This window comes from Girardinichthys multiradiatus, chromosome 17 (genome assembly GCF_021462225.1).
Source record: "Girardinichthys multiradiatus isolate DD_20200921_A chromosome 17, DD_fGirMul_XY1, whole genome shotgun sequence".
Classification (NCBI taxonomy): domain Eukaryota; kingdom Metazoa; phylum Chordata; class Actinopteri; order Cyprinodontiformes; family Goodeidae; genus Girardinichthys; species Girardinichthys multiradiatus.
This window is the reverse complement of record NC_061809.1, coordinates 13,979,595-14,006,182: the sequence shown is the minus strand read 5'-3', so window position 1 is coordinate 14,006,182 and position 26,588 is coordinate 13,979,595. Positions and strand designations below refer to the sequence as shown.

Genomic DNA, 26,588 nt, shown 5'->3' with positions numbered 1-26,588 from the left:
ATTACAAATGCATGCCACTTTTTAAGATTTTCATTTGTAAAAATATTTTGAAAACCATGTGTCATATATTTTACTTCCACATTATGAATCACTTTGTGTTGGTCTCTCCCATAAAATCCCAACAAAATGCATTGAAGTATAAGTTTGCAATGTGAGAAAATTAAATAGTTTAATGGTTGTGAGTGTTTTAGCAAGGCTCTAAGTGTGGGACACCAGGCTGGCTCTCTGCTTCTTTGTTTCCAGGTTCTCAGGCAGCACGAATGACCTGGATATATAGCTTTCTTTTTCTTTTATATCACACATGTTCAAAAAGTCCCTCTGTATTAAAAAAAAAGAAAGATAGTGAAATAAAAACATCTACTAGCTTCTACTTTGAGTCACACTTTTCGGAGCTGGGTTCACAATACCACTGCTGCCATTTTTTCTTCTACATCTCAAACACCATATAACACTTTTCTGCAAATAAGAAAATAACACCCTGGCTCACAGGCGTGCACCAAATACAGTGTAAGACGCAGCGTACTTCTGCAAAAAAATAATGACAAGAAGAAAGTTAAATGCTTAACAGACACACGATTTGCTCCATGCAGATGCTTATGAATGTGATTTACTTATATTAGCCTGCCTGCGTGTCATATGCCATACTTCCATCATATATATATATTTGTTATATTTATTATGTTTGTAAAGAGATCACTAACACACACATACACTTGGCCACACTTATCTTCAGTCTGAGTGGTAAAACCCCCTCTGGTACATTTTCATCTGCTTTTCGCTATTGCTTGCTGTCTCTTTTATTCCAAACGTTCCTCTTTTTTTCTTTTAGTGGTTGTGGGGGGTATTTAAGAGTGTGTTCACTGGGAGGTCACAGTGTGACTGGGGCTGACGGGTGTGGAGATGAGGACATGTCAGCAGTCTTAGTGTAAGGTAGCCTTGACCACCATTGTGACGGCTACTACGGGGTAAAAGTAGGTGTCCACAACAGCTGTCGCCTTAGCAACTGTCACCACCGCGATGGTCACATTTGCCAGGGTGACGAGGGATGGCGGTAGCAACCGCTGCAGCCAGGCGGCGAGCCCTATTAGACGAACGAGTTCATTGCGTTGACAGGTGACGGCGCCTCCGAACTCTCGTTGCCCTCGTGTGTGTCCTTCTCCTTCTTGCCACTGTACTGGCCAATAAAGGAGCCATCCTCATTGAACTGTCCATCCCCGCCCTCCCCGTAGTCCACTAAACTGTCGTCGCTCTCATCGCGCCGCACCGTGCCGTTGGAGGGTGTCCGGCTGCCCTTCAGTGGCTTGTGGTCCTCTGTGTCACTGTTATAGGGTGGGATAAAGGAGATAAAGGAGCGAAGGTTCACTGAAAATTCATAGAAATTCAAATAGGCTCTTTAATGAACAGTCACATTCTGACTTTTCCACTGCACAAGTGTTACAAGTTAAATGTTATGCTTGCATTTCTTGATGCAAAATCATAAGTGTACTAAAACTAGGTTGGTTTTCAATTTGTAAGGTGTGCTAATTAATCACCTTTCCATCATACGCACATTGATAAGAAATGCCACAATGGAAGCCTGTTGGAGAACATTTTGGGATTTTCCTTTTTATATTCTCCATAACCAAGGCAACTGCCATAACCAATACATGATAATGACAATGCAATTCTCTGCATCTTCATTAACAAGGTACATATTCAGCAAAGGAGGCTGCACAGTACAGTGCAAAAAAGATTAAACAAAATAACGCACGCATTTATAGTCAAGGCAGCCATTCTGAATTTTGACCTCAGAATTCAGATTTCAGTTATTTTTTCCAATTTGTACTGGCCAATAAGATGATAGATAGATAGATAGATAGATAGATAGATAGATAGATAGATAGATAGATAGATAGATAGATAGATAGATAGATAGATAGATAGATAGATAGATAGATAGATAGATAGATAGATAGATAGATAGATAGATAGATAGATAGATAGATAGATAGATAGATAGATAGATAGATAGATAGATAGATAGATAGATAGATAGATAGATAGATAGATAGATAGATAGATAGATAGATAGATAGATAGATAGATAGATAGATAGATAGATGATAGAGTTTATTTCTTTCCATCTATCATCAAACAAAGATTGGAACGATTACTGCACAAAATCTGTAAGTTCTTTATAACACATTTCATGTTACTGTACTTGTGCAGTGGAGCAGCTCAGTTGATAAAAGTATCATGTATAGCATTAGTACTGTAGTTTGAAGCCTGTGCGCTATTGGAGAGAATGTTGCACGTGCGTGCTATTCAAGTTGTTACAATGTGCCCGAATAAGAACTATTTCAGTCAATATGCCAGTAGGTAACATGCAGCAATCCAAATGCAATCAGAAATTATTTTATGATGCTGCATTTCAGTTAAGAATTCCTTGAACTAATCTTTTCTTATGCAAGCTTTTCAAGGATAATATCAACACAGCCTTTAGGTTTTCAATGAATGTAAATTTAAAATGAAAAATAATCATTTGTTAAAATAATGAAGGTAAAGTAAGTAGAAGCATACCATTTTGTGCTAATCAATTTACTAAGGTGGTACAGACCCAGTTACACATGGTATTAACTTTAGGGGATACCGTTAAAGTATGGTTTTAAAACTGTAGAAAGCCTGAGATCTGATTGGTGACAGAACATTTAAAGATGGTTTGGTATAAAGCTGTCAATACGACACTCTCCTGTGCTACACTAAAACAGGCAACCCCCATGATAATTCTCCACATAAGCATCTTGCCTTGCTCTCCTCAAATCTTGGTAGGTAGAAATTTTCTTGTAGGCATTTTGCAACCAATGAGGATCAAATGGCATTATCTCTCTATTTTGAAGAGTAGCTAGGCAACAGTTAAATTAGATTTATACCTCAGGGAAGCCGAAAATCATTTATTATGAAATGATGCAACTGTAGTAAAAGATATGTTTATTTTAAGGCTTTTTTATAGATCTTTACCAGGGGTGCCAATAACAAGTAGAAGGCACTGTACCTCAGTTTGTGCCATATCTGCATTGACTGTAAACAAAGTGAGTTTAGTGCTAAAGCCTTAAATGCACCCCCAAGTCCTAACTGAGCAGATTTTAAAGTCTTTTAGAAATTTTTCTACTATACAGTTTAGAAGTTTGGGTTATAAAACTAACTGCAGCAATAAGATTGAGTGCTTTTCATCAACGTAACGGTTGATCCATACAGGACGTTTTCGAACATTTCTGCAATTATTTAGGATATAAACAACTAACAAGATGAGAGAGCAATAATGAGCAATAATGTCTGAATTTATGAGACTATTATTCAAGTTATTAAATATAAACCACGAGGTAAAAACTGACATGACTGTCCTCTTAATGCCAGGTGTAAATAGGGTCTGTGCTGACCAGATAAGCTGATGTTGTTTGTCCCCACAAATAGATCCACTAAAGTTAGAAAGCTCTTAAGAAGCAACGAAGGGTTGCATGAAGTGCATGCTGTTTTTATTGCATGTCTTACCTCTCCATTGACCTAAATCCCACAAAGCAAAAAGATAAAAAAATGCAAGTTTACATACACGGCACTTCTTGAGTTCACGCGTGTTTTTGGCCATAGAAAATATATATCTTTGTAAAGTAAGCATGCAAATGGAAACTAGAAAACAAAACAAAACTACTTTAAAAGCCAAAGTAACTAAAATATTTGAATACTATAGCTCTAAATACCATATAATCTAAATATCTATATCTTATAATCATTACGTCAAGGTTCTTAATTATACTTGCTAAATCAGGTGATCTTAATGAAAAACTAATAATGTATTAGTTTGAACATTTCAGAATTAGTTAGTGTACAGGACTAGGTATTACTTGTTACAAGCTAAACTGCTTTGAATTAATGAAAATGTTTAGGATCAGACAGTCAATTAGATGGCCAATTAAAAGGTGAGTTGGTAAACAAAGCATAGTTTGAATTTCGCCTTGCCTCTTTGGAGCGTTTGAAAATGTAGCCAGGTGAGGGGGAGTGTCTCTGTAACCTGATAAGATTTAAGATTCAAGGGTTTTTATTGTCATTATGTCACTATAATAAAATTTAGCTGAGACACTGGCTCAAAAACATAACATGTTTTAGATACAAATAGCCTGATTTTGTTTTATTATTACTCTACTAAACTCAGTTGTTAACTCTGTGACTTAAGAGCGTTTTTTTCTCACCTGTACTCTCCGAATGTTCCATCGTCCTCCTTCATGGGCTGGATCTCTGGGTCTTGGTGAGCATCTTCTTTCTCTTTCACTGCAGATTGCATAATAAGGGCCATTTAAATATACCAGTCAGTATCACAATAGTGCCTTTGGTGTCCTCATCAGAATCACTTAGTCATCATGAAAATGTAGCAGAATAATGAAACTCTGAAGCCTTATTATAAATGGTCAAACGTTTACACAATTATCAATACAATGATAAGTCTCTTAAAATATGTTTCCTTAATTATATAAGTTTTTTTTCATTGGATGTATGTGACTTTAGCATGTCCCACACACTGCTCTTGCTAACTATAGCATGTTTAATAAGTGGTTAAATTATATATTGTTTTTACATGGTTTTTCTTTCCACAAACACTTCTTTGATAAAATGAGTGATTTCAATCATATATATTTTCATAATTCTATTAAACATTTTGCACGTGTCCCTGAAACTGCTGTCCACCCTGACATTATGGGATAGCACATGCGATAAGTCTTGCGCATTTTCAGTGACATCACTACCAGCATTTTGTCTTTTTTCGTTGAAGGCTGAAACAGTGGCTAGTTGCAAAGTAAGAATTTACACTTATTTTATTTAGTCATTTTTATCATATTATGTGTGTACTTGGATGCGGCCAAGCTTAACTCAGTATTTAACTCTGTCATAGTGAAATTTCAATTAATAAAAAAGCTTTTCAGAAATTTGAAATATATTTGTTAAACAGTAAACAGTCAGCTTGCTAGCTGAATCGTGCTGCTAAGTGAAGATCCACCATGTTCACTGATTAAATGTTTATATTAGCCAAAAATGTCCACCTTCTCATTGTCCACCCTATCAGCACGCCTCCCATGACAGGGTCGGCATAGTTCATGACAGGAAGGACATGTGCCTAGTTTAGGCCATATGCAGGTTAAGTTACATACAGCTACTGTATTTTAAAATTTGAACATAAAACTACATTTCATAACAGTACATATTATACATTGCAAGACTTTACAATATGGACTTCTTCGATGATAACAGTGACAAAAAGATTAGTTTGGTAAGGCAAGCCTATTTTACCTGGACCGCCAAAGTGTGTGAGAGAACATTTTGAATTGTCTTTTTCAAGGAATGAGATCAAAAAGAGCTGAGATAGCAAGGAGATTTCGGGAACGCCGTAATGCTGATCCAGATAGAAGAAAAAGTACCTTGAGAAAGAGAGGGACAGATGGAAAAAAGACAGTCTGGAAAGAAGAAGGTGTCTGTGAGCTCAGGTGTTTTGAGCTGCCCCTGCTTCAACCTTCAAGAGGTCACTCTATTTGATGTTCCTGTTTCACCTGATGAGTCCCAAGCATGTGGAATGACACCAGATAACCCTTGGAAAACAGAGGTGATTGAAGCAAAACACACTGGACAGTGGTGTGTCGTTGATTACGACAATGAGGCATACCCAGGTGTCATCAAGGATGCAGAAGGTAACACTGTCAAAGTTAAATGTATGCACCGCACTGGCATGAACAAGTTCCACTGGCCAAGTCTCCGGGAGGACATCTGTTGGTACCATGTACCAACAGGTACCAACATGGTACCAAGGTACTTAGCCTAATAGCAGAACCACAAGCAACTGCAGAATTGAGCAATGTCTTTGCAGAAAGTGAGAGACTGTTTGGAAATGTGTCTAAGTCTTTCCGTAACATTCTGTTTTTTCAAAAAAACTTATTTTTTTCTTGTTCTACAGTTGAATGTTTGACTTTCAAAGCCACATAAATGGCTCATTGTGGGCATCTTTATTCAGTAGCCACATGCAGGTAGAGTGGAACAAAACCAGTCTGTTAAACTAGTAATTTCCTCCTATATGGGAAAAGGATCTCTGACATTTTTTTCATCATAATGACATTTCACAATGTGTCCACCCTGTCATGCCTAAGGTCCACCCTGTTATGTCATTGTCCACCCTGTCAGTCTAATGCTTTATGAAAATAAACAAATAATTTTCACAAGTTAGTAAAGCCTTTTGTGTGATTCCTTTATAAACAAAGGGGCAAATTATTATTGTGAAAGGGTTGACCACATACGATTCTTGTTCAATTTTATTCAGAAAATAAAGTGCTTCTCTCTCAGATTTCATCGAGAAAAAAATAGTTTGCCACAATTGCATTAATATCCAAATCCTCTCATTAACTAATACGTTTTGTTGAGAAAGGGATTAAAGCTTTCTAAAAATGTATATATTATAATCACTATGTAATTACAAGATATTTACTCTACTTCGAACATGTCTATGACAGGGTGGACATATGATGCTGTTTGCATGTACTTTCTTTGCTTGCAGTTATTTTATAAAAAGTGTGGGAGCTTGACCTGCAACATACATTTCCAACAGCATCTACTAAATACAATAAATAGGATGTTCAATTGAAAATCTTAGCTTTTGGGGGAGAGAAATGAGGAAGTCTCAAAGGCACCTTATGGTGATATTGACCCATATACTCTTCCATGTACACATGCACTGATATTGTATACTGCTGTAAACTCTGCTTTACCTGGATATTTGCCACCTTTGTTTCTCTTGATGAAGCACACTATGAGAAGCACCAAGATCAGGAGAGCAATGGCACACATCAGTCCGATAAACCAGCCCTGTGTGGCAATGTCTACCTGCCGGTTGGGCACCGCTGGAGACAAAGATGCAGAGGGAATGGGAAAAAACAAAATAGGAACTTGAGAACAATTGACTGAGGAAATGTGAAGAGATGCACCGATAAATTGCCTGGAGGTCTGGAATCCATTGACTATCAGCTTGACTTACCCTTGCCAATAACTCTTGGGTTAGAATGTTAAAAATGTGACATTTTTCTTGTTGGTGGCATCATATTAAAAGCAAACAGGCTGCACTAATAACACTCTTTGGTGTGGAAGCTGTTACTGAGGGATGGAGACTCCAAGCTTTTCTGCAACAGCAAGGGGTTTAAAATAAAGTCTTAGGAAGCACAAAAAACATAAGTCATTTAAAAGAAATAGTTGTCTACATAAACATATCTTCTGTTCATCCAGGCTGCAATATTTAAACAGGAAGCGGCTATTTAATAAACAACAGGAACATACTTCAACAAAGTTGGTCTGTTTCTGAGCTTTCAATTTCTGTCTGTTATGAAACATGCTGGGTTTAGAAATGTTGAAAGCCTTTTGGACTTCTCAAAGGTAAGGTAAAGCACCATATCTTTGAATGAAACACACACAGATAATGCTGTTTAGAGTTAGCACTGCTAACTGCACCAGATGCTTAAACAAAAGTTCTTCTCACGCACACAGTGTGACATCACCTCTGACACTATTATTAATATTTATTGGATGCTCACAGAAGGAAGGTGGTAAAAAACATTTAGAATGCTGTTGATTAAATTTATTAAAGATAAATCAGAATTGTATAAAAGTGGCATTAGTAGGTAAAAGCTTTATCAAACTGGAGACCAGAAATCTGCCACAAAACCTGGTGCATCTCTATACATGAATAATAAAAACAGGATCCTTAAACATTGGTGTGGTTCTCTCCATTCAGAGCAAAACTAAAGTTAACAGAGACTTTAAACTTTGAAATGAAATTATAAAAATGGGTCGACATGCAGCAATTTGTTTAGACACTAAAAAGAGTGACCAAGTGAAAAGAACGTACATTATAAAACAATGGATATTAGAGTAATGACTAATCTTACATGCATTAGGCCCATGGAATTTCATGACATTTATTTTGTTCTTTTTTTCTTAAAGTTTTTTTTAATGCTCTTACATGTAACAGTTAACAAATAATGCAAATGTAAAATTTGGAATTAAATTAGTACATTCAGATAACAAGTTCAAAATGTTGGAGGAATGGGAGGAAATATATTTCGGCAATAGAAGATGACAGATAAAAAGGATAGAGAGGAATTATCAAGTTAAGATATTTAGTCCCTTTAAAATAATTATTTCATGTAATAGTTAAGCTTTAATGAAAAATGTTTGAATTGTTAAATTAGTACGCTTTTGTTTAGTTTCTTCATTTTGAAAAGTAAAATTCTGACTTGGAATGTCCTGATCCGATCCTAAGTATAGGATCAGGGTCCTAATCAAGGCATTTTTAAAGGATCAGTCTCATAGTAGTTGACTGAACTCAACTCCAAATCACTTTTGTAATTGTATTTTCTGTTATTGTGTCTAACAAAACTGAGTCGGCTGAAGCAGAATTCAAAACATTTTACAACATTCACAGCCAAAGGCTAAGTTTGTGATGCAGTGAAATTAACTTTTTAGGCAAGTTTTATAAGACTAACTGGAACCACACTAAAATAAGCTATGAGTCAAATAATCAAGAAGTCATGTCAAAATAGGGTAAACATGTTTGCGTGAAGTGTAGCATGTTAGCTAACTGCCTTTCATGAAAACAATGTCAGCAGGAGCAAGATATGCTTTTATTGAAGACAATAGCATTGTCTCAAGTCAAATACCATATATGTTTAGGAACAGATGACAATCTGTCATCTGTCATAGTATTGAAATGATTCAATACTATTTAAATGTAGTTTTCAGTTTTCAGTAGTTTTCAATTTTCCTGCACTTTAAGGCTGCTGAGTGTTTAAGCATTAACGTGCTATTGACTTTATTAGGTGAATGTCGTACTCAGACTGGAATCGGGAGCAAAAAAATCTTCATTGGATTCTTCACTGGAACATCACGTATTTTAAACATTAAGCTTGCTGAATTTAAAGCTGATCATTTATATCAGACCTACTATTCTATATGTAATTCATAATAATTTTATCAATTAATAATTTAGGGTACTAGCTTTTTATGGATGTTATTTACAATTAAGATTGAAGATGGAAACTACAGTTTAAATACCATCATCTTGAGTGATGTTCCTGTTTTAAAAATGTAAATTTATTCCTGTAAGAGTAAGTTGCTGTTGTAAAGTATTTCCAGAAAAGGATGCTAAACAATAAAACATGATCTTTGAACAATTGTGCTATATCATCTATGTGCATGCTTTGGTAAAGCTGTATAGTTCTGATATACATTCCCTGTGTGCAGGGTGTATGAAATGTAACTTAATATCATCATAAAGTAAATGTTATTGTTGAGTCTGCTGTTCTGAAATGTGCTGTGTTTTTTTTATTTTTAGCTCAGAATAAAGTATTTGTTTTTATTAAGGATATATTAAGCCAAACACCATCAAAGGTAGGTCTAATTGCTGATTCCTCCCAAATTTTCAATAGAATGTTCCCCTTATATAGAGCTCCTATAGAAATCCTCATTAGAAAAAAAGAACAATATTAAAAATGTGAGGTAAGACACACTTAACATGAAATGACCCTATGTAAATTATGACAACCTCTACACAAACTAAGAAATGACTATGTTCATGGCTGAATGTAACAGTCAACAACTGATGACTGAATATAACAGAAAACTGTCAAAACCAAGCACAAAAACAATCTGTATGCTGAGGCATGCCGCCTCACCTGGCACTGTAACCAACACTTTGGTGGTCTCGTGGACCGCCAGGTTGGCTCCATTTCTAGCTACCACACGCACCCAATAGGACGTCCCCGGCTTTAGACCTTTAATAGTATGTGAATGTGTACCATTTACTGACTCCCTTTTCCATTCATCATCACCTGGAATTGGTGCAACGTATGAAGAGGCATTAGAATCAGGCAACTTTAGGAATAAATGTATGCACAGATATTCAGAAGATAAATAAGCAAGGAAAATCCTTACTGTTTTCTACAACATATTCCACAAATAAACTCTTATGGTGTCCAAAGTATTCCCAACTGATCACTGGGCCTTCCTCTGATACAGATGTGTTAACTGTTCCAAACACAGGCCCAACAGAAGGCACTGAGCAAAAAAAGGAAGCACAAATATTGTTTTCATTTGAAAGTCAAATACAATAACACATTTGGAACTTTCTTGATTATAATTATGTTATTGTCAAAAAAGATAAAAAAATGTACTAAAGGAACTTTCAATTGCTACTAATAAGTCAAAGCATCCTTGTTATTTTTCATACACATGAAGTCTACAGAAAGAATAATTTCTTTTACATTTTGGTTGTATAATTAATTTAAACTTTAAGCCTGCAAAGTAATTTATAAGGATGAAAAAACTGATTAAGCATTAACTTAAACACTTAGTTTTTATAAGTCACTGTTTGTGCAAATGTCTTTATTTTTTATTACTATTTCTGACACTAGGCAGGAAATAAATCTGGTAGTTGCTGCACAAACGTCAAACGTTACGGAGCACCAATCAGATAAGGGAACTAAGGCCAAAATGCCTCACTTTCATACACCATCTCTGTTAATTTATTAGTTATTTTTGAGCTCATTTATTGTTAGAGGAAACCAAACTAAAATGTAAAATATTTCGTGCAATTTATTTACTGATCAAAACTATTAAAAAGTAAGCAAAGAAAGTAACGCAACCATCTAGAGCTTGTTTTTAAAATAATAAAAAAAGTTACAAAATGGATTATTGATGCTTATGGGTCTGTAAAATTAAAGAAATTATTACGGAGCTATAGGATCTGTTAATATAGTTACATATTCAGAATATATGCTGCTTTTTATCAGTCTATTACATGTAGTTTCAAAATACCATAAGATTGTGTTTGCAAAATGGCAACATGAGAAATGTTTTGAGAAATATTAAACCATTTTGCAAGGCATAGTGTGCAAAACAAGTCGATGGTACTGCAATGGTATTGTTGATTAAAAGCTTGCAATTAGAGAAAAAACTAAGTAAGTCCTTCAGTAAAAAGATATGATATATGACTATAAATTAACTTTGAGAAAGTGACCAGCAAAGGTTTATATACTTTCACCAATCACTGAAATTTAAAGTTCTGTCCTCAATAAATAAAATACTAAATAAAAAGTTTTATCCCATTTGTTTTAGTAGGTTTTTCGGGGTCTGCTTTAAAACGAAACAGTTTTTGCAGCACTCAGCGTAAGGGTAGATATTTAGACAGACAGTTAGGGACATGGGAGGTGCTTGTACCCTTGTGAAGCGGGAGATGCAGAGACTGAGTGATGGGAAAGGTTGTGTGAGGGGGCTCTGTGGGGCCTGAAAGGACACGGAAAGAGTGACAAAACAAATACAGTGCACATGACAAAAGGTAACATACTGTACTGAGAGGCAGAGCTAAAACATCTTGTAGTACCTCTGAATTTTGCAATTTAGAACTCATTCAAACACTGGATTGATTGATTTATCCAAACAAAAATAAATCTGATATACAAGACATACACGCGAACAAACTGGTTTTGATTATAATAATCTTCTACTACGTTGCAGATCATAGACAAAGAGGTAGCAGTGAAATATATTAAAGAGCTAGTTTAGATACAGATAAAGATTGCAAACATAGTAACAAGGCAGTGTGCATAAAGGTGAGTTACAAATAAAAACATATGTTTACATGCACAACATAAACAAACATAACCTTATTTTTCCCAGTAAGGCATTAAATAAGACCTAAATGTTTCCTGTTTCTGGCCAGCAAGGACTACCAGAATCCTTGTTAGAGAATCTTTTATGAGTTCCTTCCAAGTCAAAAGTTAACATACAGTAAGATGATTGTGCCCTTAAACAGTGTGGGAAAGCCCAGATGATGATGTCATGGGCAAGCTTCTGAAAGGTTAATTTACAACATCTGAGTTAATTGGGACTGGCCTGTAGGTGTATTTTAAGGTAAAACCTTAAGCACAAACGTTTCACACAAAATATCTCTCTCATCATTTTGGCATTTAGCAACTAAAAATTATTTTGATAATTGTAAATGACTCAAAACAGGAAAGTTTTAGTCTGATTTAATATCACATAGTGAGAAAGAAAGGTTTACGTTTCAGTGTATTGAGTATATAAATATCTGGTTTTAACTCGAAATATAATTAGAGAATATACAATACTAGGGTTTGTTTTAGTTTTCTAATGGAGAAAAATAGCATGCAAACATGTTTGGAGGCACATGTGTTACCTTTGTCTGGCTGTATAGTGGAATGAATAAGAGCTTAAAAGAGAAAAGGAAAGACAAAGACAAAAGGGCAGTAAGAAAACAATTAAGTGGGGAATACAGCAGAGCCTCCTCATTGTTCTCAATTTTTAAGGAATCTTTAATATCTCCTATAGGGGTTTGGTTCTAACACTTTATAATGTTGCCTTATGGCTGGTGATGTAAGACACTGAGCTTGGTGTGAATCAATTCCAGCTAAATAATGAAAAGCATCAGTCTAATGCCGCTTTTCCGTGGACAGCTCCACTCTACTCAGCCCGTTTTGCGACCGTTTCTGTTACTGGTTTCTCCGGCCCTGTACTGGCTTTCTTGGTACCTGCTGGTCAGTAGGTCCCATACAGGCTGAGCAGGGCTGAAATGTGATGTGAACAGACTGATGTTCACTGATTGGCCATGGACATGTGGCATGAGAAGGTGTTCGCCGAGGTAGCAGAGAGAATGACAAGCCATTGATTTTACCGCACACCACTGTGCCAGGAAAAGCTCAAAAAGCTAAAGAGCAACTTCAGAAATATAAATCACTGTTAAATGAAATGATGTGCAATGGTGAGTGTTTATTTTACTTTGCTTATCTTTACTTGAAACTTATCTCATGTTTGGTTGACTCACACGGAACCATAACTCAATACGGGCTAATAGCGTCACAGCGCAAAAATCCCTCAGCTGAAGGTGGGGCTTTATGCCATACCTCCTGCAGTCAGTGAGACAATGGAAACAATAGCTCTTGTGCGGAGTACAGCGAGATTGAGCAGAGTGGAGCCATGCGGCGCTGGGCCAATGTGTATGGAAAAGAGCCATAAAGCACACCAGACATACCAGTATCCATGGCTGTAAATGCCTCTTTAGTAATATCAGGGCCGGAACCTTGTCTTGTCCGAGCATTTAAGTAAAATTTGTAGAGCACGCTGACGTTCAGGCTGCTCAAGGTGATGGTAGTCACGTTGGCTGGAAAGGTCTGTTCCTTGACTGTCCCCATTTCATTTGTGGTGTTGACTGTTGAGAAAGCAGGAAGAACTCAGCGATGGAGAATAAAAGACTAAACGAAAATAAAAGAGAAAAACGGTTGAAGTGTATCAAGTGATTGCTTACACCTACCCGGATGGTATTTGAGGGTGTATCCAGTAAGGCGTCCATTGTTGCTCAAAGGTGGGCCCCATTTAAGTGTGAGAGTGTCCAAACTATGGTTCATCACACTCAGAAAAGAAGGAGGACCGGGTACTGAATTAGAAAGTAAAATCACAGTCAGAGTACAGTTAGTGAACCCATTATCTCTTAGGTCTGTGTTCAAAAATAAAAACTGTCCTGAGATAGCAGATATAATCTGACATAGCAAAAACAGTTACTTGCCCATCAATGCCCCCAATTGAACTACAGACCCAGAAAACTGGTGGACTTTATTGTCTTCACTCTGAACGATTATTATTTGTCTAAAAGAGCTCACGTCATTAGTCAAAACTTAATTTTAAGCGTATAAACTTATACTTATACTTTTTTTCAGTATGCAAATCTTATCTTAAGCCATCTGCATTTTTGTTGGCAACAGCTTAGGCTGCTTACCCTGTCTTGCCCTGCTACTCTCCGTTTATGCATTATTAGTGCTGCCATTAACCATGTTTTCACTGTGGGAATTATTTAACATGTGGAAAGAGGTCAGATTTAGAGCAAAGAAACATTTTTTTGTCAAGATCTTTACCTTGATGTAAATGGCAACAAATATAGTTTAATTACACATTAGGAAAGCTCTGGAATTAAATGGCATAAACCTTGTTATATGAAAGGCAAACTTTAAGAGAATACTGCTAAACATTTCAGTATAAACATACCTCCTTCAGGGGTTTCAAAAGTCTTGTTGGGGCTAGGAGGTCCTTCTCCTTTGTTATTGAAGACCTTGATGAAGAGGTTGTAGACACTGTAAGGCTGAAGGCCTGGTAGCATTCCCTCGCTGCAGTTTCCACTGAATGTTAAAACTTGCTCCTGGTGATCTGCTTCCTTCTGCGGGTTGTGCTGGCCATGCACTCGACGGTAGTATACCTAGAGAAAGACACAAGAACATTTGGCCACCACGTGAAAAAGGATCTGTCTAAATGCATTATGTGAAGTACATTTAAGACTTAGTTTTTTGGATATACACTATACTTTCTGAATACTTTCTGAAATTCACTGAAAAATAGGTTAAGAATGCATGCAAGGTTCTACATTTTTTGTTAGTTTAGTTTCTTACTAAAGTCAAATTTCACACCACAGCAGTCAAATAAAAGAAACAACTAAGAAGAGGTTTTGTGGGGAAAAAAAACTAAAATCATACCCTGTATCCTTTCAGTTCCCCTCTGACAGAGGGATTCGATACAGGCTCCCACTGCACTTTTGCCAGTTTGCTGTTAGGAACAGTGACCTGGACATTATCAGGAGCAGACAAAGGCACTGCCAAGAAGAGAGATGGAAATGTTAATCATATAATATGATTTCAGACGTGTTACTGTGTCTATGACAACTACGCAACAAAACAAAAACACCAAGGTATCAGAAAATTACTCCGACATCTTAAAGATGTTTAAGACAGAACAATTAGAATTCATGAAAACTTTCCACAAAATTCACTTACGGTCTTCTCCCGAGAAACCAATCACCACTGCAGGTTCAGGACCATTGCCGTAGTCATTAAAAGCCTGAACTTTAATTTCATAGGGCACATGCGTTGGCGTTCCAAAGACAATTAGTTGGGAAACGTTGACAACATTCTTTGAGGTCCAGTCATCTTCAACGTCCTTTTGTCTCCACTGCACCTTGTACTCCAGTCCAGGACCATTCGACTGGAATCCTGTGAGGGGCTACACAGAGAGGGATTTTAAAGAGTCTATTTCTGAAAAATAAGGTAAAATGTTTTAAATGTAACTGAACCAAATCAAATCCTTCTTACCCTCCAGGAGATGACCAAGTTGCCAGGCTCTGTCCCTGCTCCTTTCACATTTGTTGGATTTTCATCTGGAGCTGAGGAAAATCAAATAATCACGGCTCACTCCGTACATCTGTGATCCTTAAACAGGAAGTACTCAAGTTATCAAAAGTATCTATTACCTGAAGGGTTGGTTCTGTATTGTGCTGAGGGGTCACTGGGGTTGCTATAGCCAACTTCATTCTGAGCACGCACTCTAAATGTATAGTAGACGTACGGAGAGAGCTGCAGCTGGGCGGTGGTGCTGGTTCCAGCCACTTCTGTGAGGTTGACCCAAACCCCTGGCTGGTGGAGTAGATCCATGTACTCAATCAAAAATTCTGGAAAAAACACACAATGTTACCGAAATCAGATAGGTTGGAATATAAAGATCAAGATTCCACTATGCCTAACACACCACTGCCTTTCTGCTTTGCATTTCTAATACACAGTAATTACTGTCCCATCATCACCTTTCTATGCATTTGACACTGTAGCATTCACAATTTGATTTGCTGACCCAGACTGCCTTGGAATTTTTGGACCTGTCTAAAAATTATTGGGCCTGACCTGATACGTCCGCCGTCCTATCTCACACTACCCTATTAAGAGGCTTTATCTGCCTTGGTGATGAATGTTTCACCTCAACATGGCATATGCTTGGAGTGACAAACATAGCAGGGAAGTTTTTCTGATTAATTCAGCTAATATTTATTTGACCACTTGGGCTCAGTCTTACACTGTGTCCAGAGAATTTACATTTCAGCTCAAGATGATCAGGTCATCCTTAAGTAAATGCAAATAGAATAAATAAAAAAGCAAGAACAATTAGACCGTCACTCCTAAATACCTGGGGTTTCACAAAGTGAGTAAAAAAACAGCCAACAAGTAGTAACGTTTGCAGAAATGATGGTGAAAATCAAACTAGGCAACAAACATTGAGTATTCCGTACTTTGTATAGGACTATTGTTTTCATCTCCAGGGATCCAGGTGAGCTGAACACTTCTCTCCATCTGATCAGTGAGTTCCAGGTCAGTGGGAGAGTCCGGCTTTTCTGCAAGACCAATAAGAGTAAAGCTAGTTCTCGACACCATGTCAGCAGACAATGCTTTGAGCTTGAATATGGCTGGTGAAATATATGGCTTTTTATATAGCAATAACTAACCAATCAGTAACACAGTTTTAAACACAAGTTTACAAAGTTTTCTGTGATCAGCTACACAGGGTTTTTCAGTGTCTAGCTGCATAGACCAAAATGCTGATACGAAGCAAACACATCATATAACGAAGGAGATATTAATCGATGAGACCGATACACACACCCACACAGATGAAGTGAAGCTGTGTAAGTGGTGAAAGCACTCTGGATACATCAAACAATAAAAGTAAAGTGATACAAATATAAACATATTTAAAACAGGTTATAAAATAAATAAATTGAATCTACATATTTTGTGAATCAAACCATTGACTGAATGCCAGCTAAATGTTTACCTAAAACAATTGTTGGAGTAGGGGTTGCCTCTGACAGCAAGAAGAAAGAGGAAAGTGAAAGAAAGGAATAAGTTGTTAGTAATAGATATTTTTGAAATGCAAGGAAAGGCAGGAAAAACACTACTGAAGCATTAGGTTATTGAAAACAAAACTTTTCTATAATAAAGTAATAAGAGAATTGACACAGACAAAAAAGGAGGAAAGTCATTTGAATTAAGAGAGTTTCAAGATAGATTCTGACTTACAATCAGTGGTTGTTCTTACTTGAATAAAGCCCTGGGTGAGCCACCCTCAAAACTGCTTACAACATAGTGGGGTGACCAGTCCAAACTGACATAAGCAATAAATCAGATTACATCAGATTTATTTTCCCCGAATGCTTAAGTAGCCCTCAAGCTCCTGCTGCCCTGGATGGTGAGCCATGTTACCCATATCACAAACCATCACTGTTTACAATGTTTTAACTCATTTAGTCTCCAAGAAAGGCAATAACAAATATTGGTAGATCTAGATTTAGGCATCAGAGATAAAATGTTCAGTGTACCAATGTGTCAACCCACCAACAACAGTCAGCATAGCACTTGCAGAATCCTGATCCAGAATGGTGTTTATAATGCAGGTATAAGTGCCTGCATCATCATCTGTCACGTCTCTGATGGTCAGACTCTCATCGCCCACCTCAAACCTGCACGTATTACCAATAAAGAAGTTGTTTTTTTTTCCCACAGACTATAGATCTGAAACCTCATACTAGTAATCACTGTAGGTTTAATCTGAAGGTCTGCTGTACCTCTGATCGTCTGGCAGTTCTCCATTATCTTTTAGCCAGGTCATGGTGGGAACAAGGGTGTTATCATGTTTGACTTTACACTCAAACAACGCACTCATTCCTCTCTGCACCAGTCTGTACTTCGGCTGCGTGAGGATCCGTGTGGGTTCTGGAATATAGCATTAATAATAATGGATATTTACAGCTAGGACTTAAATATAAATATAATCCTTAAAGCTTTTAAAAGGATAGAATATCAATCAGCATTTCCTTATCTCGGTCACAATGAGGTGTTACTGACCTTTAACTTCCAGGAAGACATGATTCTCTTTGAACCCCAGATTATTGGTGGCAGTGCAGGTGTACTTTCCACTATGCAGTGGCTGGGCCACGATGATTTCTAGGGTGCCGTTCTCATGGATCACATATGGGTCACCGTTCTTAATGTTTGTCTGACCATCCTTAAACCTGTATGGAAAAAAATCAAAAAGCACATGTTCAGTATTGTTGTATTAGCATACAAAACAAATAGGTTTGCAAAATTACTCAAACCCCTTTGAAATATTTCCTATTTTGTCATGTTACAAAATTCAAACTTTAAAGTTTTTTTTAGTGGGATTGTTTGATCAACAGACAAACTCAAGGAAGGGGGGATAATGGAAAAAAGAACCATGGTTTTGAAGATTTATAACAAATAAACAATGAAACTTTTTCTGTGCTTTTATATTTAGCCCTCTGTACTCGAGTGCATGCAATTGGTTTCGAAAGTCATCCAATTCTAAATACAGTATACCTATGTGTAATATAATCCCAGTATAAACGCAACTGTTCTGTTGAGGCCTCAAAGGTTTGTTAGAGAACATACAGGTCCTTCTCAAAATATTAGCATATTGTGATAAAGTTCATTATTTTCCATAATGTAATAATGAAAATTTAACATTCATATATTTTAGATTCATTGCACACTAACTGAAATATTTCAGGTCTTTTATTGTCTTAATACGGATGATTTTGGCATACAGCTCATGAAAACCCAAAATTCCTATCTCACAAAATTAGCATATTTCATCCGACCAATAAAAGAAAAGTGTTTTTAATACAAAAAACGTCAACCTTCAAATAATCATGTACAGTTATGCACTCAATACTTGGTCGGGAATCCTTTTGCAGAAATGACTGCTTCAATGCGGCGTGGCATGGAGGCAATCAGCCTGTGGCACTGCTGAGGTCTTATGGAGGCCCAGGATGCTTCGATAGCGGCCTTTAGCTCATCCAGAGTGTTGGGTCTTGAGTCTCTCAACGTTCTCTTCACAATATCCCACAGATTCTCTATGGGGTTCAGGTCAGGAGAGTTGGCAGGCCAATTGAGCACAGTGATACCATGGTCAGTAAACCATTTACCAGTGGTTTTGGCACTGTGAGCAGGTGCCAGGTCGTGCTGAAAAATGAAATCTTCATTTCCATAAAGCTTTTCAGCAGATGGAAGCATGAAGTGCTCCAAAATCTGCTGATAGCTAGCTGCATTGACCCTGCCCTTGATAAAACACAGTGGACCAACACCAGCAGCTGACACGGCACCCCAGACCATCACTGACTGTGGGTACTTGACACTGGACTTCTGGCATTTTGGCATTTCCTTCTCCCCAGTCTTCCTCCAGACTCTGGCACCTTGATTTCCGAATGACATGCAGAATTTACTTTCATCCGAAAAAAAGTACTTTGGACCACTGAGCAACAGTCCAGTGCTGCTTCTCTGTAGCCCAGGTCTGGGGAATGCGGTACCTGTAGCCCATTTCCTGCACACGCCTGTGCACGGTGGCTCTGGATGTTTCTACTCCAGACTCAGTCCACTGCTTCCGCAGGTCCCCCAAGGTCTGGAATCGGCCCTTCTCCACAATCTTCCTCAGGGTCCGGTCACCTCTTCTCGTTGTGCAGCGTTTTCTGCCACACTTTTTCCTTCCCACAGACTTCCCACTGAGGTGCCTTGATACAGCACTCTGGGAACAGCCTATTCGTTCAGAAATTTCTTTCTGTGTCTTACCCTCTTGCTTGAGGGTGTCAATAGTGGCCTTCTGGACAGCAGTCAGGTCGGCAGTCTTACCCATGATTGGGGTTTTGAGTGATGAACCAGGCTGGGAGTTTTAAAGGCCTCAGGAATCTTTTGCAGGTGTTTAGAGTTAACTCGTTGATTCAGATGATTAGGTTCATAGCTCGTTTAGAGACACTTTTAATGATATGCTAATTTTGTGAGATAGGAATTTTGGGTTTTCATGAGCTGTATGCCAAAATCATCCGTATTAAGACAATAAAAGACCTGAAATATTTCAGTTAGTGTGCAATGAATCTAAAATATATGAATGTTAAATTTTCATTATTACATTATGGAAAATAATTAACTTTATCACAATATGCTAATATTTTGAGAAGGACCTGTAGAGAAACAAGCAGCACCATGAACACATGGATTGTTGAAAACCTTCAACAAACCAGGGGACACAGCAAACATGTGGAACAAGAGGCCTAGTCAGATGAGACCAAAAATTAGCTTTTAGCATATAAGCAAAAACATTATGTGCACAATACAGTGGACACACGATACTCATCGTGAGATATGTTGGCTGAAACATTGTGTTGTGGGGATGCTCTTCTTCTTCTGCAATTGCGACTGAAGCACTTGTAACCGGCAGCAGCAAAACCACCTTAAACATAAATCCAGAGCTCCAATAGAATGGAATAAATCTCATTAGGAAAACTGATAATCAAAGAAACTCCCCATCCAGCCTGACTGAGCTTGAGCTGTTCTGCAAGCTTTAAAAATCAGTTACAGCACAGTTTAATCCATTTTTATAAATGGAAAGAGCATAGTACAGCTGGAAACCTATGGAGATTTGGCCATCTACAAATGAGGCGAAAATTGACATTTTTGACCTATGTGCAAAATGGATACAGTGCACATTTTCTTGAATGCAACACCCCTATGCTAAAACATTGTAGTTACAGCATTATACTGTGGGGATGTTTTTCTTCTGCAGGTGGAATGAAGAATGAGCAAAAATCTCAGTCTCTAGATAGGCAAAGCTATACACAGTGGAACTGAATACAAATACATACTGCACTTTTCAGACTTTAATTTTCAAAGAAATTTCCAAAACCACGTATCTGTTTCCTTCAACTTTACAATTAGGCTTTAACTTGTTTGGTCAATTTCAGAAAATTTTTCAAATATCTGACAGCGGCAGACCTTTATCAAGTCTGTTTTTAACATCCAAGGATAACACCAGCCTTCATATGCACTTAATTGAGGTTATACCAACCAAACTCAGGTCTTAGCTATAGGATGACAGAAATTAATTGCCACTAAAGCAGGAAAATAAACAGTCAATGCAGTCACCCTCAAGAGCGCTGCAACTTAACAGAAAGACAAGTCTAGAACAAACTGCAAGCTAGGAAACGGCTATTCAGCTTGCTAACACACAAAATCTCTCAATCACCAATTTCTTCCCGTATACATCTAGTGAGCTCAAAGCCAGCTTAATAAAGTCTACATATGAGATGTAACATTCCCTTTCATTGAAAAAATAAAACGTTTTTGATGTAATGTGAACAACCCTGAGTTTTATGCCTGATCTTGGTAGAAAATGCTTAAATAGAACAGTCACCAACTTTGTTTAGGTTCGGACTCGTACCATGTGATGGACGGTATTGGCGAGCCAAAGGAGGCACAGTGAAGCAGCACCGGGTTGTTCATGATGACTCTGTATACTTGGTTTGGCAGAGTAAGAACTCTTGGTGGTTCAGCTATTGAGAGAAAACATAAAAATTTAAACCAACATTAGCTGAATTTAATTGCTCACATGCAAGTCTAGATGTTTGAACATTAACTAATAGTTTGGTAACATTGAGCTTACCTAGAACACTGACAAAAGCATTAGCCATCAAGTAACCAAACTCATTGGATGCATTACACTGGTAGACAGCACTGCTCCCGGACTGTACATTGGTGAGAATCACAGTGTCCTCCTCTATCTTTGGGCCATTATCTTCATAAGCATCTAAAATATAAAAAAGGAATTTTTACACACAGTTTTTGCCACTTCAGTTAAGACTGCAGTATGGTAAACTTTAATGTATTTGAAAAAAAAAAGTCCCTATTTTTTCCAATCTAGTCTATATTACTGTAAACAGATTCTTGAGTCTGTTTTTTTTGTTTGTTTTTTTTTTTTCACATTCAACTTACCTTCTATTGGACGACCATTGACAAACCAGTTAATTTTTGGCTTAGGTTTTCCACTAACCCGGCAGGTTAAGATGCCGGTCTCGTTCGGAGCCAGGATGAGGTTTCTGGGAGCACTGATCCAGAAAGGAGCCGCTGGAGAGGGAGAATGAAGATGCACAGTGAAATTACTGAGAGAACATGATTCAAATTCTTTTTTTGGTTTTGATTCAATAGGTACTTGCCTTTATAAACGTTTGTCTTTATATATGTTTTCATGTGTACAAATGTTTCATGATGATGTGAGGTAAAGCTGACAAGCAAAATATATTTTTCACACTATACTCCATTGCAATTTCAAAGATCGTAATTAGTTAATTTTTGCGCATTTATTTGTGTTGCAAACTTTATTTAAGCCAATCAGAGCAATGCACTAAGCACTAGCCAGAAAGTCCTTATTATAAAAGACATACAGAACAGTAAGGATGTTTCTGTCACCTAAAAGATGTTTGGAGAACATGTTTTTGCTTTTTTCTCAAACGTATATGTTACACATCATTAAATAAATTATAATATCAGACAAAGATAAACAGAGTAAATACAATGAGCAGTTTCTAAAAAATGACTTAATTTATTGAGGGAGCAAAGCCATTCAAACCAAAATGGCCCCATAAATCTAATCACTGGTTGTGCCACAACTGCCATCAAGTGCCTGAGATAACGGTCTACAAATCTTTTACATTTCTGTTTATGAGTTTGAGTCCACTCTTCCTTGCAGAATTGTGTTAATTTAGCCAAATTACACGGTCTTTGAGCATAAACAGCCTACTTAAGACCATATCATAGAATCTAAATCAGATTTACGTCCAGATTTTATCTTTTGCTTTATTAAGGCATTCAAAGATGTGCTGTTTGGTGTTTTGGAATATTGTCCCACTGCAAACCCAATTGAGCTTGAGTTTAAGGCCGTGAACTGATGGCCAGGAATTCTGCTTTAGGATTTTCTGCAAGAAAGCAGAATTTATGGCTCATCAATTTTGGCAAGTTTTTCAGATTCTGAACCAGCAGAGCAGCCATCACACTACCACCAACATGTTTCACTGCTGGTATGATGTTCTTTTTCTAAAATACTGTGATATTTTTACCAGATGTAATGGGATGCACATCTCCCAAAAGTTCACCTTTTATTTCATCAGTCAACAAAGAATTTTCCTGAAAATCTTGCATGATCAAGCTGTTTTCTTTTAGCCAACGTGATAAGCCTTTGTATTCTTTATGGTCAGCAGTGGTTTTCACCTTGAAACTCACCCATAGATGCTATCTTTGCCCAGTTACTTTCCTATTGTTGAAGCATGAACAGTGACCTTAACTGAGGCAAGTGAGGCTTGCAGTGCTTTAGATGTTGTTTGGGGTTCTTTTGTGACCTCCTGGACAGATCGTCAATGTAATCTTGAAGTAATTGTATTAAGCTGGCCACTTCAAGGAAGGTTTAACACAGTTCCATGTTTTCTCCAGTTGTGGATAATAGTTATCACTTTGGTTTGCGCGAGTCCTGACGCATTTGAAATGGTTTTGTAACCCACTCAAGACTGATTGATGGGTTTGTTCCTTGTCTCTAGAAAGATTATTTAAATGAGTCCATGATGTGGTGCTTTTTGAGATCTTTTAGGCAACGTCATGTTGTCGGAGTGGTGATTTCTTGATTCTACAGGCCTGGCAGTAATCAGGTATGGGTGTGACTATTGAAATTGAATAGTCCATGTGACTAATCACATTTAATTCATGATTTAGTGAGGAGGGGAATTTTATTTTTACACATTGCCAGGTTGTTTCTCAAAATAAATTATGTATTTCAAAATTGATGAAGATACAACGGAAAAAACATCTTTGCTGTGCTACATACCTTTAACCGTAACGTTAATGATGTGTTGTTCAGAGCCCAGCTTGTTGGTGGCTGTACAGCGGTAATCACCAGCATCATCTTCATTCACATCAGAAATCTTCAGTGTTTTATTGAAGTTGTGAAACCCTGTCCTGCCACTCGGCAGCCTCCCTCCATCCTTTTGCCACAAAATGGCTGGAGTTGGCCTGTCGCAGAAAACATGATCATTTTCATGAGACCCTGAGGAACCTTTTTGTTTGTGCAACATTAACCAGAGTAAACCAATTACATTTGGTAAAAAAACGGAGTGCTGTGCTAAAGTATTGATGGCCCTGAAACTATTTATTTTTAACAATTTGTTTTACAACACTTTGTGTTGGTCCACCACATCGGATCTCAATAAAACATTCAGAAGTATATGGTTTTAATGCAACACAATGCGAACAAGTTCAAAGCTTATGAATACTTTTACAAGGCACTGTGCAAAAAATAAAAGCCAACTTACAATCCCTCAGCGATGCATTCCAATTCTAGAGTCTCCCCTCTCAGAACCATCTTGGTGCTCATAATGCCTAAAGGAAACATGAAACCAGGGCTACGCTCCTCTTCTGGATTTTCTGATCACATAAGGACACAAGCAGAAATAAAAGTCATGTCAAAGCAGCACGTAGCTTAGTTGTTGATCTCTCCACAACATTTACAAGTGTAGTATGTGGAAGTGTGATGTCAGGAGGAATGTTATGGACAAGGAGGAAGAGGCACTACCAAGTCAAACTGTGGATAGGGTGTTTTCAAATGTTATATGATGAGAGAGGAAATGGTTTAGTGATGTAACAATGTAAAAAGAAAGGTGCTTGTGTATTATATCTTATTTACATCTTAATTTTTTCTTTAATTTGAGTAGACAAAATACATGTTATAAAGATGAATCTTCCATACAACAACAGATAACCTCTCATTCTGTGGCCCCCATTAAAGTGCAAAACACACGTGAGTCTTGGGGAAAGAGTCAGTAACAGCAGGGGTCAGGTTGAATCAGAGGTTAGAAGGGTCCCGGCAGCTGCAAGCCGTAAAAGCTGGCTGTAGGGACATTAAAGCAATAAATATCAACTTTTGGCCGTGGTATAGATGCCACAAGGGAGCTTGGCTGATTTACAACACCTGACAGAAAAAGGGAAGGCACAGTCAGTAAGCTTTTAAGTCCACGGTATAAAGATGTACCTGGGACTTGAAATGACAGAGACATCTGGGTAAAGACAGCCATGCTTTGCTGAAAATCCATCTCTCTCTGTAAGGACCCTTATGAAAATGTCCTATTCTTCATGTAATTTTCTTTCATTGTGTTTTTTTGTATATCCATTTTGCATTAGAAATCATTGGACTTATTATCTTCCAAATTAAACTTGCGTTAATCTTAATTTCCTGCTCTTCATCTGTTCTTTCTCACGACATCCAGACTGGGAGAGGTTGAGGCCGCAAGAATATCAGTGATAGCATTATTTTACCTCAACAGTACCCACTCTGCTTTGATTGGACATGCAAAAAGGCAACAGAAAACTCCTTCTGGGTGTAGCTGACAGTTGTTTTCTGTTTTTATTTTGTCGAGGGATTTCTGCAAATGTCCAAGGCTGTGTCACCCTGGGCAGTGAGCCATACTGCCCACTGTTGATTGTTTTTCCCTTTGGTCTAAAAAACAAATGACTAATCAAGAATACCAAAACAATGTAAAAAAGTCATGAATATTAATGTGTAGCCATCTTGGGTAATGTTTTAGATTACTTGGAATTTCCTGGTCGCTAATTTTTCCATAAAAGAGGCTTAAATAGCTACATTTAGGTAAAAAGTGGAACCTGTTGGCGAGGTAATTATGTATTTTTTGTCAGGAATTTTAATAATAATTGTTTCATTATTTAACCTTTTCAGATATTGCAGAGAGGAAACAGGAGGAATCGTCTTAGTGTTGCAGGTTAAGGTAGCCACATAGAAAGTGGGTTGAGGCCAAATTAAAAGGAACACGCTTATGCCAGGGGTTGAAAACAGGGCAGGATTTACACTGGAAATAAACCAGCAACACTCACCACTATAGAAATCAGGACTATTATAAGCAGGCAAAGTCTCATTCGTTGTTTCCACTGCAATATATTAAAAAAGCATAACAATGCATACCAGGAAATATAAAGGTGATGTTTACTTGCATTTTAATAAGACATAAAATGTGTAGCATTGCAACCATTGTGACACTGAAACACGTGCATTGTATAATCAAATATTTTTAGAAGGCCTCAATGACATGCAGGGAATGTACAGTACCTTGCGAAAGAAACTTTACATTTGACCTTTTTATATTTTCTCACATTACCACAAACTTCATGGTATTTTATTGCAAGTTTATGTGAATATTTGTGCATATTTGTGAATTGGAGAAAACTATAACTAGTGTTTCATTATTGTAAATAAAAATCTCAAAAGCATGGCCTACATATGTATTTAGCTGTCTTATTCTATACCCTTAATTAAAATTCAGTGTAACAACCTTCCTTCAGATGTAAACTTAATAGTTAATAAAGTCCACATGTGTAATTTGGTCTATCGTATAAAACCCCATCAGTTACATTAAGGTTTAAGGTTGTAATATGACAAAAATTGTTTTTTGAAAAGTTCAAGGTTTATGAATGCTTATTGTAAGGTACTGTATAATACAGAAATAGTGGTAGCTATATTTCAAGTCAAAGAGGAAAAAAAATACACTGCTAAATGCAATGTGTTAGGATATTCCTTTTTATTGCAATTAGTTGTTATTTGAATCAGTTTCAATGCCTACACTTACCGGTGAACACTCTGACAGAGATGGGCTGTTTCTGCTGGATGGTTTGCGTGTGCGGAAAGCGAGCATAACAAATGTAATCGCTCCGGGTGTCTTCTGGGAGAACATTGGAAAAGTACAGGTCTCCGTTCAGGGCCTGGGACACGCGCTTATCCATCGGCAGCTTATGAAAGTCTGAGGA

At 37.3% G+C, this 26,588-nt stretch overlaps 1 protein-coding gene across 14 annotated transcripts in view; it reads right to left on the bottom strand.

Annotated features, from left to right (window-relative positions):
* Positions 1-152: 152 nt before the first annotated feature.
* nrcama (neuronal cell adhesion molecule a) overlaps positions 153-26,588 on the bottom strand; it is a 76,822-nt gene continuing 50,386 nt past the window's right edge. For 2 of the 14 annotated variants that reach the window (XM_047390031.1, XM_047390033.1), the window contains 26 exons: positions 26,411-26,581; positions 24,089-24,200; positions 23,605-23,789; positions 21,726-21,857; positions 21,397-21,540; positions 21,175-21,286; positions 17,790-17,956; positions 17,510-17,657; positions 17,280-17,404; positions 16,720-16,749; positions 16,178-16,279; positions 15,368-15,565; positions 15,210-15,280; positions 14,895-15,120; positions 14,598-14,713; positions 14,116-14,323; positions 13,388-13,510; positions 13,109-13,285; positions 12,257-12,289; positions 11,278-11,343; positions 9,994-10,116; positions 9,735-9,890; positions 6,780-6,911; positions 4,224-4,302; positions 3,529-3,540; positions 153-1,319 (listed from right to left, as the gene is read on the bottom strand). In XM_047390031.1, the coding sequence (XP_047245987.1) occupies positions 1,085-1,319; positions 3,529-3,540; positions 4,224-4,302; positions 6,780-6,911; positions 9,735-9,890; positions 9,994-10,116; positions 11,278-11,343; positions 12,257-12,289; positions 13,109-13,285; positions 13,388-13,510; positions 14,116-14,323; positions 14,598-14,713; positions 14,895-15,120; positions 15,210-15,280; positions 15,368-15,565; positions 16,178-16,279; positions 16,720-16,749; positions 17,280-17,404; positions 17,510-17,657; positions 17,790-17,956; positions 21,175-21,286; positions 21,397-21,540; positions 21,726-21,857; positions 23,605-23,789; positions 24,089-24,200; positions 26,411-26,581 (3,383 nt within the window). In that variant the 3' untranslated portion in view covers positions 153-1,084. Of the gene's footprint in view, positions 1,320-3,528; positions 3,541-3,915; positions 4,046-4,223; positions 4,303-6,779; positions 6,912-9,734; positions 9,891-9,993; positions 10,117-11,277; positions 11,344-12,256; positions 12,290-13,108; positions 13,286-13,387; positions 13,511-14,115; positions 14,324-14,597; positions 14,714-14,894; positions 15,121-15,209; positions 15,281-15,367; positions 15,566-16,177; positions 16,280-16,719; positions 16,750-17,279; positions 17,405-17,509; positions 17,658-17,789; positions 17,957-21,174; positions 21,287-21,396; positions 21,541-21,725; positions 21,858-23,604; positions 23,790-24,088; positions 24,201-26,410; positions 26,582-26,588 lie in introns of those variants that run through there. The other 12 variants (XM_047390034.1, XM_047390035.1, XM_047390039.1 and 9 more) reach the window with 9 other exon arrangements.